This window comes from Leguminivora glycinivorella, chromosome 11 (assembly GCF_023078275.1).
Source record: "Leguminivora glycinivorella isolate SPB_JAAS2020 chromosome 11, LegGlyc_1.1, whole genome shotgun sequence".
Taxonomy (NCBI): Eukaryota; Metazoa; Arthropoda; class Insecta; order Lepidoptera; family Tortricidae; genus Leguminivora; species Leguminivora glycinivorella.
In genome coordinates this window covers 5,702,884-5,723,744 of record NC_062981.1, presented here as the reverse complement: position 1 = coordinate 5,723,744, position 20,861 = coordinate 5,702,884, and the positions used below count along the sequence as shown (strand labels likewise).

At 36.1% G+C, this 20,861-nt stretch overlaps 2 protein-coding genes across 2 annotated transcripts; one reads left to right on the top strand and one right to left on the bottom strand.

The window, feature by feature from the left end:
• The first annotated feature begins 713 nt into the window (after positions 1–713).
• Positions 714–14,376, top strand: LOC125231045 (lysozyme-like). The gene is made up of 4 exons (XM_048136387.1): positions 714–871; positions 9,219–9,413; positions 11,606–11,679; positions 13,142–14,376. Exons 1-4 carry the CDS (start codon positions 805–807, stop codon positions 13,286–13,288), a joined length of 483 nt encoding a protein of 160 aa, XP_047992344.1. The 5' UTR covers positions 714–804; the 3' UTR covers positions 13,289–14,376.
• Positions 14,377–14,524: 148 nt separating this feature from the next.
• Positions 14,525–20,091, bottom strand: LOC125231043. Its single transcript, XM_048136386.1, has 7 exons — positions 19,962–20,091; positions 19,497–19,630; positions 18,679–18,830; positions 18,296–18,385; positions 17,686–17,856; positions 16,652–16,766; positions 14,525–15,261 (listed from the first exon to the last, which is right to left on the bottom strand). The coding sequence occupies exons 1-7, from the start codon at positions 19,999–20,001 to the stop codon at positions 15,160–15,162; spliced, it is 804 nt and encodes a 267-aa protein (XP_047992343.1). The 5' UTR covers positions 20,002–20,091; the 3' UTR covers positions 14,525–15,159.
• Between the last annotated feature and the right edge of the window lie 770 nt (positions 20,092–20,861).

Genomic DNA, 20,861 nt, shown 5'->3' with positions numbered 1-20,861 from the left:
TGAAATATTATCATAACAATGTAGACGAATTTGTATCTATAAAAATATTTGCATATGCAAATGCGTAGGCATGAATACCATAGTGTAATTTGTAAAAGTCTCTTATGAATTTTGCTTTGTTTAAATAGGTAGGTATATAATATATTTTAGTTTCGAGCTTCTGTTGAACTACTCAAAATATCCTTTTAGAGTTATGTACCTAGTCCACCATGTGTTAATCCCTTGTGATTGTTATATTGTAAGTGCAATAGAATACGGCCGATTTTACCGATAACTTCGTAAGTTAAAAAAGTTGAACGAACCGGCAACTTCGGCCTACGCAACAACTGCTCGTCTCAAAAAAATCTTGAGTAGGTATACCTAACTATTTTGGAGCTAATAGAAAAACTAGGCATTGATATCAAAAACACAAATGAACATACATTCCAACCCCAGAGTTTTATAAAATCGGATTTGCTTCATTTTTACCTAAATAACAAAAAGCTACTTTTGAAGGAACTCCTCTTACCCCCTTAGGCTGTTTTTGTCATATTCCTCCGAAACTGACTGTCAATGTTACAAGTAATAGGATGTTACGCTTGTTATAATTAAAATTGACAATGCCTGCTGAAGAATAGATGATATCACCAAGGAAAACTCACAACTCCTCAAGCTTTCGTTCAATTTCAACGGAACATTATGAATCAGCCGTGTCCATATAAGCGGCTCTAAGGCCACGACCAATGCCAGTCTGTTGCAGAAGCGCGGGATCGACCGACGCTTATAAATTAAGTTTTTTTTAAATAAGTTTTTTAAACCGTCGCTATGGCGTCAGCCGTGATGAAGTTCAGTGCCATATTGTTTCTGGTTGCCGCGTGCGCTGCTGATGTTTGTTAGTATTTTTTTTACATTTTTATTAGTGAATAAAACTATCTCGGTCCTAGGTACACTCCCAATTTAATATTAATTAACAAATTGGATTTTTTTAATTACGTAAGATCTTATCTGTAATAAAATTACAGTAAACCCGACGACTAATAAAAGCCTGATCCAATTTATTTCCAAACGAAAATGTTTGTGGTGTTTTCCCTCAACTACAGCTATTTAATTATTAAGTATTAAAATATGCTTAAATAAGTAATAAACTAGTAGCTAACCATTTCCATTTGACACAAAAAATACAAATTTGATATAAAATAAAAATAAATAAATAGATACTAATAACTATTCTAAATCTAATTGATTTTATTAGGTATCTACAATACGAATAATATAAAAACTGGTGAGATTACCAGACGGCCTTAGAATATTAATTAATTACGATACAAACATGACCCTTCCGCAAAATGACGAGTGATACATGCCATCAATAAATGACGAATACCTAAAAACAAAAAATATATTCAGTATGCTTAGCTGTGCATAATTCTTTAAAAAAATCCCCTAATTAAGTTAAGTTACTATGCTAAAGATGATCCTTCCGCAAAATTACATGCCACCAACAAATGACTTAGGTATAAGTAGGTATACATAATTATAAATCTCTTACAAAAACTGATTAGAATGGATTTAATTATTTAGTCGCTTTTCGGTGAAGGAAACATCGTGAGATAACCGGAGTAAACCCAATAAGGCCTAGTTACCCTTCGGGTTTTCCAACCCGACCCGACCTTCCGGTCAGATGGCAATTGCTTTCGTAAAAACTAGTGCCTACGCCAAATCTTGGGATTAGTTGTCAAAAGAGGACCCCAGGCTCCCATGAGCCGTGGCAAATGCCGGGATAACGTAAGGAGGAAGGAGGATGGATTTAATAGCTAGCTGGATTTATTATTCTAAAAACTTCCAAAAACTTCGAGATTTCAAAGTATATATTTTTTAAATTAAATACCCCCGAATAAAGCTACAGTTTACGTTAACTCAAACTGGCCATTCGCGATGCTGTTTGTCATCGTAAAAAAAAACCGGCGGTTAAATGAAAATGTCAATATACATTCCTGTCAATTTACTTAACACCGCCACTGGACGCGAGTGTGACAAAGACCACCTCGTAATGAGAGATTGATTATAAATTAAGTTGCCGTTATTTTAATTGGTCTATAATGGTTATTGGATATTGTTAGATAATTAGGGTTGATGGCTGTCGTTAACTGAAAATTTTCCGTTTGATAAGACATTTTTTTCTTCGCTTCCATACTCTTAAGTAGTGTAGTACCCAGTACTTAAGAAATGTCGAAGCAAGTTTAAAATTTGAGTTTTTTTAAACTTGGAAATTTGACCCAATGTTTTTACAATATAAACACAAAAAATAAAATGTTGTCTGTCGAGAACTCAGGCTAGGGCGAGGTTTTTTTAGCTGGGATTATTATCCACTTCCACTCTACATGTGAATGTAGGTACCTACTTGCATAGGGTCCGGGACTAACCAGTACAGCAACTTTTGCTTAGGTCGCATTTTCCATCAGTTTTAAATGTTCCCATAATCTTACGTTTATATCTGTGGTACCAAGACTCGTAAACATAAAAATGCCTAGGACTGCAACGTTGACGGCTTTGACCTTAAACATGAAATGAGATAGAGGTAGAAAATTAACGACTATACAGTCTACCTCTATACTATTAAACATATCGTAAGAAAAACATTTTTTTTATTATAAATGGGCTTACTCTTGGCCACAGACTAGTCAAAGGCAAAGACGTGGCCTACGATGGAGTGAGCTCGCCCAGAAGATGCCTGTTTACTCTTGATTTGAAGGTATCGTAGGAAAGGAGGACTTTCCGAAGTAATTAGCATCAGTGTGGTAAACTTGCTTAAAAATATTAGCAACACATTCAAAACATGGTCGTTTCATAGAATAGAATTTAAAAAATCGTAAGTTGTATCGTATTAATTGTAAGTTACATACGTACCAAAGATAATGGTAGGTTTACAGACACCCAATATACTTACCGAGGTCGTATTATAGTTCGAAATAGAGAAATAATAGTTTTTTTTTGCCTAACAAAATCGTAAAAACAACTAACACGATTAACCCCTTTACTGCGGCATACGTTTTTGACGGGTCAAAGTGACCCCGTTAGAATTATTAATAATTTCATACTTCAGAAGACTAAATTTCTTTTTAAATGTTCTTTATTATACATGTTCCATAAGTATATGTATCTATGTAGTATTGTTTCGCTTTGTAATATTTATCTTGCGTACAAGTTCGCACTCTTGACCTCAGGGTGTATGTGTCAACACTGTCAACTGTCATCGAACACTTGACACGAATTTTATTTATTTATATTTGTTTACGGATGAGGAAAATGTAAGTTAATAATTATTACTAAAATATAACCAATAAACATGTAGTACTACATATTTTTAATTTAAAGGAAAAATTGAAAAATTCACACATCCACGTTATATCTTTTCATGAAAAAAAAATTAGATATTATTCTGTATTATTTAGCCGTAGGTATTATTTTAGCGTCATAGGGTGAATTTCTCAGCGTGATTTTTTTGTGGCGGAGCTGAAATTCATTGTGTGGGCTAATTGTTTCCGGGTTTTAATTTTTTTTATGAAAACCAATCCTAAAATACTACCTTCGGCAACATTGCAAATTATTACAAGTGTTATGTATATTTATTTAAAAATAATTTTCCATCGAAATTCTAATTTTGGTGAAAAAAAAAAAAATGAAAAATGAAATATTTATTTTTCAAGTAGGCATATTACAATGCGCATATGAACGTCAAATAAAGCTACGCCGGCTCTAACCCTACGCCTCAGCCTCGAGAAGATTTCAGTCCCCCCTCAGTTGGGAGGGGGGTATCCACTATGGGACCGGCAAGAAACTCGGCGGGCAACTTCTTTTCAAAACATTACATCTTATAATTAACATGCATTAAATAACAACATACAATTTAACATGCAAAAGTATTCATCAAAGAATATGAACGGTGTAGCGTCCAGAGCCTGTTTTTAGCGGATTATTGCTATGGTAAATCCAGTAAATCCGCAGCTATAAAGATAACTTGCCATAACTTCATTCTTTATTACATTAAGTATATTTTAAGATGACATAAGTCAATATTGGTTATTATACAATTTGACACTTATAACTGAGCACCAAAAGTTGTCCGGGGGAAAGAACCAATTTTGGTGGTAAGTATTGAAATCATTTTTATGGTTAAACGAGACGCAGCAAGACGAACAAACGTGTCGTAACATGACCATTCAGGTTCTTTCCTGCATTTAGACATGACACAAGTGTCATACCTTGCTGGATTGGTCCGCCCCACACAAAAATATCTAATTTTGGTGGGTCGTAATACTTTTTCCACCAAAATTGCATAAATTTTGGTGGTGAACAAATTGAGGGCAGTAACGTTTTTGTTTCTATTTGAAAAGTATTTATTACATGTTAAAAGTTTATTATTTCAAGTAGAAAATAATACAAAAATGAATAAAAGGCTTTATTTTTGATTTTATTTTTTATTTTTGTGGGTAGACCAATTTTGGTGGCGACCATGTCATTGAAAACGTAATTTCTCTAAAACTACTTATTATAATGAAAGGTCATTGATACATAGCATTGCTAATAATTAGTTATGTAACATCAGTACATAATTTCAACAAAAATTACAAAACTAAAAAAATCCACCAAAATTAGGCAAATTTCGAGTATGTTGAAATTCACCCCATAATGCTAACAAAGTACCTTATATTATAATCAATGGACGGTTAAATACTGATCAAACCAATTTATATATTCGATTTTTAAGAAGATTTACTAGCAATCTTAGATATATTTTGATTATTTTGAATCCAAACTGTTATGATGTATATGTTGGTTTCTAAAATATATTATTCTGTTTAATAAAGTTACGAGATATTTAATAAAAAAATAAAACAATTTTGGTCCTGCAGATGCGATCGACGTAATTTCCATGAAAAACATCCGCATATTTGTGCACGAACCCTGACATTGATATTTCGCGTTAACCTTTTCGATGCTACCGACGCACCGACCGGTCTAGGACTCGTTTTACCGCATATACGCGCGTGTAGGATACACGGAGGACCAACGGTAGATTTACTGTTTAGATTTTACTATATAATTATAGTGATTGCAGCTTGATTTAATGAGGTTGATGAACCGGTGCAACCTGTATAGAGTGATAAGATTAATTATTTGGTACACAAGTACACTGTTCTATTTTACACTTTACAGCCTCACTAACAATATTAACGTTAAATTTTGTTTTTATCATGCAGAAACGTCTGCGAGCGATATTACATATTTTTAAATTAAAGGAAAAATGGAAAAATTCACACCTCCGGCAGGACTCGAACCTGCGACCTTTGGCCTTGCCGGAGCCGTCGCACTTGTGCCGGAGGTGTGAATTTTTCCATTTTTCCTTTGATTTAAAAATCTGTAATATTAACGTTTCAACGCAAATGCAATTTGATATTAATTAAAACTCAAATTAAAACTGCACGAGAGATTTTTTATAGACTTCTTGGCGGTAGGCTAATAGGGCACATGTAGGATGCGTACAATATGTACATTAATTGCTTAGTGTGATGCTACCTAAATTAAAAAAAAATCCATAAACTTTTGGTACATTCAAGTTGGGTGTATTCATTTACGAATGCAAATAAAAAAAAATATATTTAATATTTTAATTCATAATGCCAGATGCCTAACTGTTTTTTTCAGTAGGTACAGATGGTGTTTTTTTTCGCACTAATGCGAGAAGTGGTTCATTATATGTCAGGTCGAAACTTCAGAGGCTCATCTGTACTGAAAAACGTCGTACGATGCACGTGCGAAAAGGAAATTCTTAACTCGTGTCGATGCATATTCATGAGGTTTTCTTAAGCTGATTGAATACAAGTACCTCAAGTACCTACACTAACTAGGTAATACATAATATTTAATATACTTAGTTATTTGTTAATAAAGATGTTATTAAGTAGTACATAATACATGAAACAAAAAGACAATATGTCTTCCGCATTCTTAGCACGGCAGTAAACCTAATGAATATTAAATGATCCTTTGCTTACTTATTGAAGATTAACCATTCCTTTCTGGGATAGTTGCTCAGAATAAAAAAAAAGAATAAGCATCTACTTCAGGTACACATACTTTGTGGCTGTATCGGTGCATACTCTTATTCCACATAATAAATATATGTCAGCAACATATATAATGTACAACATAATTATGATAAAAATTACGATACAATAATCGCAATAAAAATAACATGTAGTTCGTTGACCCTCGTATTTCCCAATACCCACGTAATATATATTTTTTAATGACACCGCAGTTACCGGCTTAAATACATACTTATCTATTTAATTCTGAACTAAAGAAACAAATTACCACCATTTTTTTCGACTCATTATCATTACCTACGCATAACTTAACAAGCAATCTCCGTCCCATTTCCGTTTCCATAGTTTTTACACACACTAGTTCTATCTTTACATTAATCTCCGACTTCTTAAGAACAATCGTGTTCAAATTATCCTGTACACAATGTTAACTATCCATACAATAAGCCTTATTGTAAATGTATAAAGTCCACGTAATGTAAAATACTTTAGGAGTTACTTGTCTACTTATGTCGTAATGGGTCATAATAGCCCAGTACTTTACCTGCCGGAACTAACCTGTACCCGTACTGAGAATATAATACGTCAATATACTTACCTAATTCCCAACCCAAATCTTCGAGGAAAAACCCTGGGAAATTGCTTTGTGTAACTTGTGAAAAAAATGTAACTTAACAATTTGCTACACTCGTAAGTAAGCTTTTTTGTGGATAGAATTTTGTAGAAGTTTATTTACTACTTCCTAATGTCATTTATTTTGTTTGACATGTGCTCGTACATATTCTCAAGGTTCTTGCACACTTATGAATTAATTTATTATGTACTAAAAAGTTTAACACAGAGCGACATACCTGCCAGCGGCTCATTTCTCAAAGCTACAATTTACAAATGGTACCTACCTGGTACTTACTTAATCGCTATTTAATGTGACAAGTTGAAAAGAGACTTCCGCTTGTAACTTGAAGCTTTTATAAATGAGCCACAGACAGGTAGCTTCTATTAATGAGCCAAACAACGTGTCCTTTTAATGGAAATAAAAAAACACGGTGTATAATTTAATCGATTATATTATACTAGCTTTTGCCCGCGGCTTCGCTCGCGTTAGAAAGCGACAAAAAGTAGCCTATGTCACTTTCCATCCCTTGAACTATCTTCACTTAAAAAATCACTTCAATTCGTCGCCCCGTTTTGCCGCAAAAGACGAACAAACAAACACACACATTTCCCATATTTTATATTAGTATGGATTTTGATATTTTCAAACATTAATTGCTTTTCATCCTTAAATACCCTCCTTGGAACTTGTACACTCCTTTTTGCTGTGTACTTAACACAGCAAAAGGGAATGTACAATTAAGTTTCTAATGGGGTGGCAACGCGCATGTGACACTGTTTGCGTTGCATGCGTTCATAGGTTATGGTGACCGCTTTCCATCAGGCGGACCGTATGCTTGTTTGCCACCGACGTAGTATTAAAAAAAATAGACTTTTCCTCAAGTAATTAATTCCGTAGATGAAAAATGTTCTAAAATAAAACACTGTAAGTATGTCGAATATCTTTCACATTCCTTTGTGTATGTGCCTAACTAATGTGAGGGCATAGTCGTTTGGACTAACGACTTAAGTATTAGGTATAGTTGCTTCTTCGGAGTCTTGACCTAGTAACTAGAAACGCATGAGCGGTTGTAACCTAATGTTTATTTTATTATGGCTGTGAACATGTTACTTATTAATTTATTATGTAATGTATGTGTAATGTGGGTTTTTTTATGCACTCCTTTATTATTATATCACCTTGCCCTGGCTCCTCTGTCTATAGTTTCAAATAAAAGTAACAAGTAGGAAACTGATCAAAAATTCATTATAATCTTATCTCGTATTTATTAATAGGTATTTTTGTAAACTCGATTCAGTTTTGACAATGTCTTACCATTTAGATGTTATTCATTCGCTTATGGGACTCGATTCAATCACCAAAACTGTTCATCGTTTTGGTTGCACCCGTGTCAAAACCATTTCATAATCGTAACAATTTGTTACAGCGGAATCGGGTTCTTAGTCCTAGATTCGTACAAATTCAATTCAATTTAATTTCAAGGTCAAGAAACATGATAACCCCCAACGGTTTTAATGTAATTAAAAGGAATGTATTTATATTACACATAACACTTAATTTTGTTAATAGATAAAATTGACACTAATTTTCGTAAAACCTAATTTGGTCAGTGTTACTTTCTGACCTTTCTGGACATATGGGATCGGGGATCGGGATCATAATCTCACTATGGATTAGGTACTTATAACTTCTTACTTATCATATAAGTTTTTTTTTTTCATATACGTTTCATTATTGTTTCCTATAAGTATTATTGTTTATAACCTGTTAAGGTTATAATAAGATATTTGTTGAAATACTATGAGGTAGAACCAAAGAACTGCCTTGACCTCTACCGGATTTATCGATATGCCTTTGCATTAAATTATCCTCGAAGTGCAACATGGTAAGAATACTTTATAAGTAAAGGCAATAAAACTTGCATTTTGGGCAGAACGTTGACATGTAATAAAAATACCGATTGATATTTGAACATGTAAGGGGTTTTAGGAATGTCGCCTTTTATAGCGGATATTCAGTGTTTCAACATTTTCAACACACACTTTTCGAAATTTTTAATATTATTTATTTGAATTTAATAAAAGTTACTTACAGCTGAACCTTTAATTATTTGACCAAGAAACGAGTTTTAATAGTAGGTATATGTATAGGTTGTTTTTAGATATAGGTAGTATATCCAACTTCTCTCTCTTGACATGTGAGTGTGCACGGGAAAACGTCCCACTTTGTCGGTTGCTATAAAGCCGCTTTAATTGTCAGATTAGTCATATGAAGATACCTACAAGTAAATCTCACCTTAACGGTAACCGACAAAGTGGAACGTTTTAGTAAACACACTCACATGAGCTCTCACTCTTCCATAACTACTTCCATAACTAACAAGAAACATTACCTACAGTAAAGAAAACAATAAATTAAAGACCACAGCCTTTCTAGATAACTTTGAAAGTCTTAAGAGACGACAACTACCAGTAAATAAACAAACTATTTTAACAAAAAAAAACCATTTTCAGCGGAGCTCGTTGGCGACAAATCCGCGCAGCCTGTGACGGAGGTATGCCTTGGCTGCATCTGCCAGGCCATCTCAGGCTGCAAGCAGAGCCTGACGTGCGAGGGAGACACCTGTGGTCTCTTCCGGATCACCTGGGCCTACTGGTCGGACGCTGGCAAGCCTACCATCAACAACCTCGCACCTGACCACCAAGATGGTAAGAACGTAGTCTCTCTCTCCTCCCGGTGTTATGAAGAGTGTCAGTACCCCTACCAGGCCATCTCGGGCTGCAAGAAGGGCCTGGCCTGCGAGGAGGCGCCTGCAGACTGTTCAGAATCAACTGGATCTACAGGGTACGTAGCCGAATGGCACAAACGCTCACGAAACGAAACGCTCGTAGATATCTCTATCGCTCTTGTGTATTGGTGAGACAGAGTCAGACTACCTTCGCGGCGTTTCGTTTTCATTTCGCGTCGCAGAAATGCCAATCGGCTACGGCACCTGGTCGGATGCCGGCAAACCTACCATCAACAATCTAGCTTGACCACCCTGATGGTAAGAGCATAGTCTGTCTCTTATCTCAGTACCTCTGTCAGGCTTTCTCGGGCTGCATGCATGTGTTCTGCAATTTCTGACGTGCGAAAGACACCCCTGCAGACTGTTCAGAATTACCTAGATGTAAGGCCGTTTTCACATTATCCGATCCGATATCGGATGTAGGAAGGATGTAATATGTAAGATTTATGCGCTTTCAGGTCCTCATTTATGTATTTAATACATCATTATTACTAAAAATCGATATAAAACGCAAAAATTGCGGATTTAATGCCGATGGCACTCTCCTACAACAGTTTTTGTCCGAGGCACCATAGAACTGCCGATATCGGCAGGACACTTCCGACATTTTTTGGCATGCCGGACCTCCCGCCAGTTGTCGGCCGATAATATTTGTTTGTGTGCGTATATAATGTATATATACGTTTGTAGTAGTGTGCGTGACAAAAATGGCGTTTATTAAACAGCTGCTAATGATCGAAATTCAAATTAGTTGAAAATTTCCATTGAAAAAAAAAAGATTGTAATGCATCGGTCCGAATTGCGGATACTAGTTTTTTCATCTTTTAGTAGATATAGTTGAATGTAAAACTTTTAATTTGCCTGACACTCTTGAGTATTTTTTATGCTCGTTATCTTAATTTTACAATATAATATTTAGGAAATACTTAGTGCTTATAATTATTAAATATAAACCATTTTTTAAATATTTTTTGATATAAAATCATACTTCATTGATTTGGAACAATGCGTTTTATCGGACCGACATCCGACACTATCGGAAGCGTTTATCGGATGTAGGATGTCGATCCGACATCCGATATCGGATCGGATAATGTGAAAACGGCCTAATGGTTGAATGCTGGCAAGCCTATCAACAACCTGCTGCCTGACCACCCTGATCGTAAGTTAGCTTGAGGGTGTGCCACCATGCACTCACTTTGCCTAAGTGTTAAAGTGACCATGTGGGTACAGTCACTACTTATAGCAATAAAATGTTACTACGGCGTTCGTTGTGTGTGTAACATATCTCACACACACACACACACACACACCTCACATCTGGGTAGATTAAGAGCGAAATACCTATTGGCTGTTAACTTAGCTGATATCCGTATAAATATGGCTGATTTGTTTAAATTAGCTATTAAATTTTATGTTAACAACTCGATGTTTATAAATTTATAGATAAGACAATATTTATTGGAAACATCACGGAAAAGGTCAAGAGTCAATTTTCTATACGTTTGCAACAGTCTTGATGAAATATCTTTTCGACCTTCATGTTCGAAGTTCAATATTTATACTCATTTTGATAAAAAAAGTTAAAAACAACCGACATTCCAATCGAGGTCTGCATCAAGGAAGACGGTATTCGGAAAAAGGAAATGAAGAGGTTACGTTCCTTATTTATAAAATCTGTGATGATTAATACTTACTTTATTGAATAAGCTAACTTAAATGTCCAAAATTTGAATCTAGAAATTTTCTGTAATGTTTTCATAGGGTTGAAATGAAGGTGGAAAAAATTACCCTTGAAAAAATTACAGGGATTAGCAGATACGAGATATTTATTGAAATATTTTTGTGTCAATAGACGAAACCATCAACCTTCAATTTTATTGGGGGGCTCGACTTTATCCCCCTTTCATAAACGTTCACTAAAGTTATCAAGCCGATAAAGTTCGTTGTGCCTTTCCGACGTATTGGTGTGATAGAAAGGGACAAACGAACTTTATCGGCTTGATAACTTTAGTGAACGTTTATGAATAAGGGGGTTATGAGTGAATTTTCAATTAAAACCTATATTTTAATTATGTAACATAATTAAAAGTATTGTTTATTTTTCTACAGCGTACCGCAGCTGCGTTGTTGACCCGTACTGTGCTGCCCAGACCGTCCAGGGATACATGAGGAGATTCGGACAGGTAACTATAATATATTCTAAATCATAGTAATTAAGAAACAATAATGAAAAGTTGACCAAATAAATATAAGAGCAAGTATATAAGTAATTGCAACACTTGCTCTTCATTCGATTAATAAATCGTGGAAATTTGAATTACTTAGGTATCTACATCTGAATTCTTGTTCAACCTACCAGAAAACGGAATAGTTGTTATGCAAAAAAGATCTAAAACTATTTTTAACAGAAAATACGCGAAATCCAACTTTCTTTGAGGCAATAACCTTTTGCTTTTGCGTGTAATTTTATTAAAGTCACTTTTTTCTACTGACGAAAATTGACAGGCTTATAATAAAATCCGCTAGCGAATAAAAAAAATCATCATTCAAAAATTGCGAAGGTTTTTTGTTCCGCGAATAAACAATGCCAATATTTTTTATCAGTGGGTGTGCGATGTTAATTGAATGAGCACGGTGACAATGTCAGTGCATGAAATATTTGCGGTGCGCCCGCGCTGACATCACCGGCCTTCGCCTCATGTTAATGTTCTAAGGCCGTCAAATCTGTATTCCGTATCAAGTTGCTTGACCTACAACTTTGTACGATATTAGCTGTTTAAAGACAAACACTAGCTTGTGGGGGAAAATGCCCCTTTGTCGGATTTTATTTAGGTACTTTATTGGGTATTGGGTCGATCCCTTATTATTTTTTCCAATTAATTTCTTACACCTAGTCCTCAACTGTGCGTTTCTCCAGAAACTTCCTGCCCCGCACAGCTAAACTGTGGAATGAATTGTCGCCTGCGGTATTTCCGGACCGATACGACCTTCAAATCTTCAAGAAAAGAGCGTACACCCATCTTAAAGGCCGGCAACGCACCTGCAACACCTCTGGTGTTTCGGGTGTCCATGGGCGGCGGTGATCGCTTACCATCAGGCGACCTGTCTGCTCGTTTGCCTCCTATCCCATAAAAAAAAAAAAACAGTACAGATATTACACATAAATTCTGTGTATTTTCATTAGTCAATAAAAAAGTGATAGAGTGGTGGTGTATCTAAAATTATTTAAGGAAAAAAACTTCAAATAAATATACTTATATACATAGTTCTTCAAATAATTGTCCTCTAACATGATAAAGAGTGTTTAGGTATTTTCGTTGATTCATCACTTGCATCTTGCATCAAATAATTTACGGGGTGAAAATATGAGCAACTTTTACTTATAGTTACAAGCGACAACCAAAATCGATATCGCGAAAAAACATCGACTTTTTCATAAATTTTGACTTCCACATTTTCTAAGAGAACGTTTTTTTTGCAATTTCGAGGTCGGTCGCATAAGAAAGTTTCTCAGTATGATACCCGGTACCTAAATTATTGCAGGTGACTCAATAAACATACTACCTATCTAATCGCAGGCGTGTACTTTTCTAATCACCTTTTTCAACTTGCATAATCTAAATTTAAATATTATGACCATTACAGGACTGCAACGGCGACGGGCAGGTGAACTGCTACGATCACATGACGATCCACAAGAAGGGCGGGTACGGGTGCTCCGGGGACCTGCCGTTCGAGTACGTCAACGTGTTCAATCAGTGCATAGCCGCCGTCGCTGCCCACCAGGGATGAATGTAGTTTTAAGCCTCACTCTCAGTAATAGCTAGGGATACAGCGCCTTTCGTTACGTTTTTTAACAAACCCGCAAATGAGGCTGTATTTTTATCCTCCTCCTCCTATGGTTTGGTGCCTAGAACGGTCGCTCCGCTCGCACTCAATACCCTAGATCCGGCCCTGTACGCATTGGTGTAGTTCGCTTCATGCTTTCTTAGTATCAAAAATCAAAAAGGAGTGTACAAGTTCCTAATGGGTTGGCAACGCGCACGTGACACTCCTTGAGTTGCAGGCGTCCATTGGTGACGGTGACCGCTTTCCATCAGGCGGATCGTATGCTTGTTTGCCACCGACGTAGTATAAAAGTATCATGCTGACGCGCAGATATGGGAAATATAACCTATACGAGACACGAGACAGCGCCGGATCTAGATTCTTTTCGAGGGGAGGAGAACCTAAAAAAAATGGCGTCTCTTGGATTTGACGAAGTTCGAATTTGGCACCCCCCTGGACTTGACGCCCGGAGCATGGGCCCAGGCTATATTTATTTAACATTCGAATAAGACACTATGAACATTGTAAAATGACAACGACATTCTCCTCTTTTGATAGACACGTGTATCCCTAGCTAATATAAAATTACCATAAAATAATAATAACATCTTTTAATAATACTGTTTTGTGATTCTTATGTTAGAAGCTTAGAACACAAGAAGTGTCAAATGAATAAAGTACACACGCGTTAACGCATGCGGTCTGTATGAGATTAATTAAGAAGCGTTAGGCTTCTTATAATATTTAAATACTTACGTAAGGTTTAAAATAATAGAATACGCTGTGCCAAAACAAAGGTAAATAAACACAACAATTTTCATTCGATACTTTAAACGTGAACTTGTGTTAATCGAGTTTATTCGAAGCACGCGCGTCATAATATTTATACCTAGGTACTTGATTTGTGAAGAAAATATTACAAATTTATGAAAAATGGGTACAAATATGTATCTACTAGTCTTTTTGGATTGTTGTTAAGTGAATTACAGATTCTTGATATTAATCCTAACGTGACTGCTCAAGACTACCTAATAATAAATAATTTTACTACAGAATGCCGTTTTTTTCCAAACATCTTTATCTTATTTTATTTCTTTCGCATTAATAAACTCAAAATACGGTCGCTAAGTCGTCGTCAGAGCATCGATGGTGCGTAGCTCTGTCGTAAGAGCGTCAGTCTAATAATCGCAAATCGCCAGAGATACATTTTTTTTATAAAGTATCTTTCTTTTTGCTGTCAATTATTATACAAATGTTTGATTTTAAGCGTTTATTATTTTTTCTAATTATAAAATTTAAGAGCACTCCTGAGAAGTAACTCTACGTGATATTTTTTAGTCTGCCCAATGGTTACGGCGTAGGGTAAGGCGACACTGGCGCCACTCTCGATATTTTCTTATATCTTCAAAATTACACATTTTTTCAGTAATATTTTTACATCACTCGCTAACAAAATACTTTTAATATTTTATAAAACACTGCAATTCCACACTTTATAATTTTGTAGTTTTATTCTCAAAAAGTTGTCTAAAATAAAAGTAGTCACTTTTACTTATGCATCATTCAACTGTCTGGGGACAATTACACGAGAAAAAAAAACTTAAGTGAAAAAAAAAAGTTAAAAATTACTTAAGAAATATTACGGAAAAAAAAATTAATTTTGAAGATATAAGAAAATATTGAAAGTGGCGTTAGTGTTGCCTTACCCTTCGCCTCAAGGACATACTGTTGTATATAAACTTGTACACAATAAAGTGATTACTACTACTACAACTACTATTTATACAATCACCTTTTCAAATATCATTAAACAATTACTTTCCAAAGGGAACGTTTTAACCATCCCTGACAATTGATGGATACAGATTCGACACTAAAAGATATCTTTTAGTGGTTTTTTCGCTATTTGCATCTTCTTTCTCTTTCCTGGACCCGACCTGAAGAAATAAATAATTTTTAAAGTAGGTACTTATATGTACTACAATTGTTATGTATATTACATAAACAATTGTAAGTCACATTAGACCTACCCGTGCGTAGGCGGAGGCGTCCCGTATAATACTTAATATCATATGCACAGAAAGCACTATGTATCTTATCACTAATCAGAAAATCAGATGATATATAAAATAAATATACAATCAATCATACAAAATAGGAGAGGCAGAACCAAAGGGCAGAACACAGAGCAAGGCATGTATTGTTCTAGCACGGTAAACGGCTAAATGTAAACGTGCCTCCGTATTTAAGGTGTTTAATATAGCTGATGTCTGTTTTAAAAATTACATGTCTGGTGGCCGATTTTTGAGTCTCACGGCGTTCGAATTCAGAAAATTGTCACTGAAAATAGTACCTAGGCAATTTCGGTGACAATTTTCTGAATTCGAACGCCGTGAGATTCAAAAATCCACCCCCTGGGGTGAGTCTCACGGCGTTCGAATTCAGAAAATTGTCACTGAAAATAATAGGCAATTCACCGTTTTCAACCGGTATTTTAGTGACAGTGACTCAAAAATCGGCCCCCTGGGGACCGATTTTTGAATCTCGAACTCATGAATTCGAAAGTCGTAGCTTTACGTCGTCTTCCACAGACTTTCGAACGGCGAATTCATGCGTTCGAGATTCAAATATCGGTCCCCTGTATGTCTCAAAATTCATTTTCAACACTCAAAAAAGTATTACTAACAATACTTACTACGGGTTCCCTCTATTTGGCATAACTTTAATTGTCCGAAACGATTTTCGCATAACAGACTTCGCATAATCGATTTTCGCCGAATGTTAATTTGGCAGAAAACTTATTTGTCATAATCGAAAATAATACGAATAACACATTGTCCGAAAATAAGTTCACATAATTCTGTTTACGCCGATTGTTTTTATGAATAAAATTAATTCGCATAATTGTATTTGGCATATTTCTTAAAATCAGAATATCCACCCATACTAAATGCTGTTAAGAGAGTCGGTTTGGTTAGGTTAGAATTAGAACTGCGACCTCAACAAATAAAACATTTTGTCAAGAATTTCGGTTAGGTTAGGTTAGAACTGCAACATTAATATAGTAGTATTACCTATGACAAAAATTCTGCGTAGTAAATTTCCACTAAACCATGTTATGCAGAAATAATTTATGCATAAAAACCATTCGGCGAATAACCTTTATGCATGAAATATATTCGGACAAACAAAAATATGCCTAGACAAATTATGCGTAACTATACTATGCCATAACAGATTATGCGAAAGGTGAATTATGCCAATATAGATTATGCCAAAAAGAATTCTCGATTGTAAAATTATGCCAAAACAAGGGGAACCACTTACTACATGTCTCATCGCGTGCTGTGTGGTGGTTGGTCCCACGACGTCCATCTGTGTGATGCCGCGTCTTTCCAACGGGTCTCCTCCGAATGCTCTAATTGCAGTGTGAATAGTTTCCCTAAAAATTCGAGATTGTTTAACAACGTGATAATTCATTTAACAGGCGTAAATACCCCGTGTTTTTTTTGTTTTATATTAAATTCGACACGTCGTTAGGTTCATTATCAGGAACCACCCTATCTATATCACTTTTAGTTAAATTCGCAAAAAAATATTTTTCATCATTTTCATACATAATAAATGAATTTATTAGTGTGAGAGACCCTTAAGAATAACATTCAAGTTAGTGTCAAGTGATTGACGGCACATGTCAAAACAAATAACATTAAGAATTGGTAAAGGCTGTGACACAACACACGTGTTCAGCAATAATCTTTATTTTTTTAATAACTCGATAACCGCAAGAGTTAAGACGCTAGTTTCTTAGAAAAATTGACTGTATTTGATGTAATGAATCTTCCCTTAAAGTTAACGGAATTCATAAAAAACAGGGTGTATACCTACTCGTATTGGTTCATGACGGGTGTTACCCTCATTTAGTGGGATTTTCCACATTAAATTGTGTGGTGTATGGCAAACGCCGGCTCCTTGCAGGGCTGGTTGTCTATCATTTGTCACCATGTATGTCACGTTCCAACAAGTACGTAAGTGCCAAAGTGACAAATGATATGATATGACAAGTGATAAAATCTCTGAACAGGTTGCGCTACTTGCGCTCTTCCACCTCACCTCCCTCATCATGAGGTCACGAGAACTCTGCTTAGAGTGTTGTTCGATGCCCCTGATGAAATCGTTACCGTCTGATTTTATTTGATTCGACGCCGTCTCCCGGCACTGGTTGCGCTCGTCTACTGTAAGTTAGGACCTCAGCTTAGGGTACTGGTCGATGGCCCTTGTGAAATCGTTGCCAAAGTAGCTTGGTCGGATCCAACGCTGTCTATGTGATACTGATGGCATATGCTGAGTTGCTGACATACCCAGCGTATTCAAACGCCATCTCCCTGAACTGGTTGCGCTCGTCCACCGTAAGGTAGGACTTGAGCTTAGGATGACGATCGATAGCCCTGATGGTGTTCAAGGACTGCTCGTAATTCTTGTTGTCGGAACGACGAGAGTTAAATTTTGCTTGCAGCATACGGGCTTTGGCTCTGGAATTAGTAAGACGTTTAATTATAAAAGTATCAAAAAATACCCACCAGGGTAGGGTAGGGTAGGGTATGATATTGGTAGATAGGCCTCTCAGTACTTTTTCGACTTATTTTGTTATACGCTTAATAACATCTATTGCAGACACCATATTAAAACAAGTTGAGCTTGTTTTTTCGATAATTAAGTCGCTTTTTGGTGAATGGATCGTGAGAAAATGAAAGGAAATCAGGGTCAGATGGCAGTCACTTGCACTTGCGCTTGCCACTAGTGCTCACTCAATTTCCTGGGATTCGTTCCAACTGGAACCCTGAGCTTCCATGAGCCATGGCAAAAATCCTGGACAACATAAGAATCACGCTTATTGATCAAGTTTCAGTGCCACTCTTATATGTACCTTACCTACACATGATTTTTTTTATAAAAACGGAAGGTACATACGCGAACAGCAATTGGCGACTGGCGGGAACTGTAACGGGGCCGGGCTCTGGACACGTTTTACTTGTGCCGCTTCCCGGGACGCAAACGGTTCTAGAAGACATCATTATCATTATCAGCCCACACTGGTGTACTGTCTACGAGTAGTAAGTATAATGGTCTCTCTTCTATGGGTATATGAATAAACTGACAAAGCGTCTTTATAGCAATCGACAAAGTGGGACGTTTTCCTGTGCACGCTCACATATTATTGCAGCTGCATCATTTTTTTAAGAAAATAGAAGTCATCGCTAACGCTATTAAAAAGAAAAATTCGATCAGCGTATTAGAATAGATTCAACGATTGTCATGCATCTTGGATAGGCCCCCTATTTCTCAAAACTTACTGCGGTGGCGGAGTGGTCGTTGTACTTGTCTCTGGAGAAGCGGTTGTTTTGTTAAGGCCGTACATAGATTTTATTTCCTCTTTCAGTTTATGGTAGTTCCAATCTAAGCTATGAAATATTACGTCAGCGAAAAACAGCCCGAATTCGTTTGTCTAGAACAGAATAATGTTTACAGATTATGCAAGTAAAGTCTTGTGGATTCATTTTGAGGGTTGTGGATTGTGAACTAGTTTAGGCGACTGGTCTAGCCCAGTAGATTGACGCTGCCTATGAAGTAAATGGTCCCGGGTAGTGATGTGCAAGTTGCGGAAACTTTTCAAAAGAATCTTAAATTTCTTGAAAAATTCACGAAAATTTCACGAAAAATAAAGGGAATTTAAATTTATGAAATGGAAAGTTTCCATCCATACAATTGGCCATACAAAGTATATATAAAGTTTCCGAAGTTTTCCTATATGTAAATTTCAGCATTTTGGAAACTTTCCGTCGGCACATCAGTAGTCCCGGGTTCGAACCCCGTCGAGCATAATTCCATTTTATATGTATATGAAGCGCCTGCCCGAGAATCCAATCAGGATAGAGCGAAATAGAGTTATGGCGCTCTTGGTTACCTTTTTTTACCAAACTCGCGAACTAGGCTGATTTTTTTATGATTTGTCATTTTGGCGCCCGGGTTTAGCGCCTAGAGCGGCCGCTCCACTCGCTCTAGCCTAGATCCGGTCCTGTGTATCGTAGTAACGTAGGTATCACTGTTTGAGTACGTAGTAGCCACCCGCCAAAATCACAAGGCTATAAATATCATTTGATTATGATATTACCCTCATTTTCAATATTTTGACGTAATCATCTGATCTTCTAAATTGTCGTAAGAGGCTTTGCAAATCGAGGCCATACTCATTTTTACATTCTTCTTCAATATCGTATCTCTTACTGTCCACAGTATGAATAATAGCTGAAAATAAAACATTTATTTATACTAGTGGCGCTGTGAGCTGTAGGTATACTTTTGCGATAAGCTTAGAAAAGGTAAAAGTGAAAATCATCAGCAGGAAAACGGAAATTGCTCCTTGGTTTAATTTGTAACCCACGACTCAAAAACGACGGGACGGGGTGTTATAAGTTTGACGTGTCTGTCTGTGATTGTGTGTGTGTCTGTGGCACAGTAGCTTTCGAAGTTTTCGAACGAATGAACCTGTATTAGTCGGGCGCGTGTTTGATGGAAACCGGCCCACTATGTCGAGGGTTTTTCAAAATTTCAATTTGGTATCGTGGTTATTACTCACCAAATAATACACAGAGCAAACATAAATCGAAATGATACATTTCGCCTATATGTTTACAAATGCTTCCAAAGGCCTTATTTCACAATTTGCCGTTTATCATGGTTTATATAATAAACTGCCCACTGCACTGCATGTTATTCGATCGTAAATGTAATATAAAATAAAAATAATCTAATATTTAAACACTATGGGAAAGTGGAAGTGTACTTATATACCTACCGATTTTCAAATAGTTATTTGAAAAGCCGATTTAATTTTTTTATAAATTTCACATCTAACGAAATTTGTGAATATGTGAATTTTATCATACACTTTTAAATCTGCCTTTATTAAAAAAACTAATTAATTAATAAATAAAGTAAAGTTTAATTTAATAACAAAACTACCGTGAGACACTGAACATGTAAATGTGAGATATTAAACATGTAAAATCGGGTCACTCACGTAAAATTGTCAAAGATCCCTCGACATGCTTCGCTCTTTTAACGAGGAGCATTTTCATAGAGCTCGAGCCGAGCGATGCCAATGGTATGCCGACAAAGACTGCGAGCCGCAGCTCAATTTTTCGTCAATTTTACGTGTGTGACCCGATTTTACATATTTAATTTAATCAAAAACTAATCTAAATTAAAACGTATCTTAAAACTAACAAAATAAAATAACTAAAACAGTCTACGTAACGTACCTTTTACCTATGAAAGGTCCCCCAAGTCCATAGGTACCCTGTGGAAGTGCCCATGAGGCTGGCTACATTCCCTCGCTGAATGGCAATTCCAATTCTTTGGCCAAGGAATGGCTCATTCCCCTATTGCTAGGGCCAATAGGGTCTTTAGGGTTTCGGACCAATAAGGTACAAAAGGAACCCTTATAGTGAAACTCTGTCCGTCTGTCTGTCACATT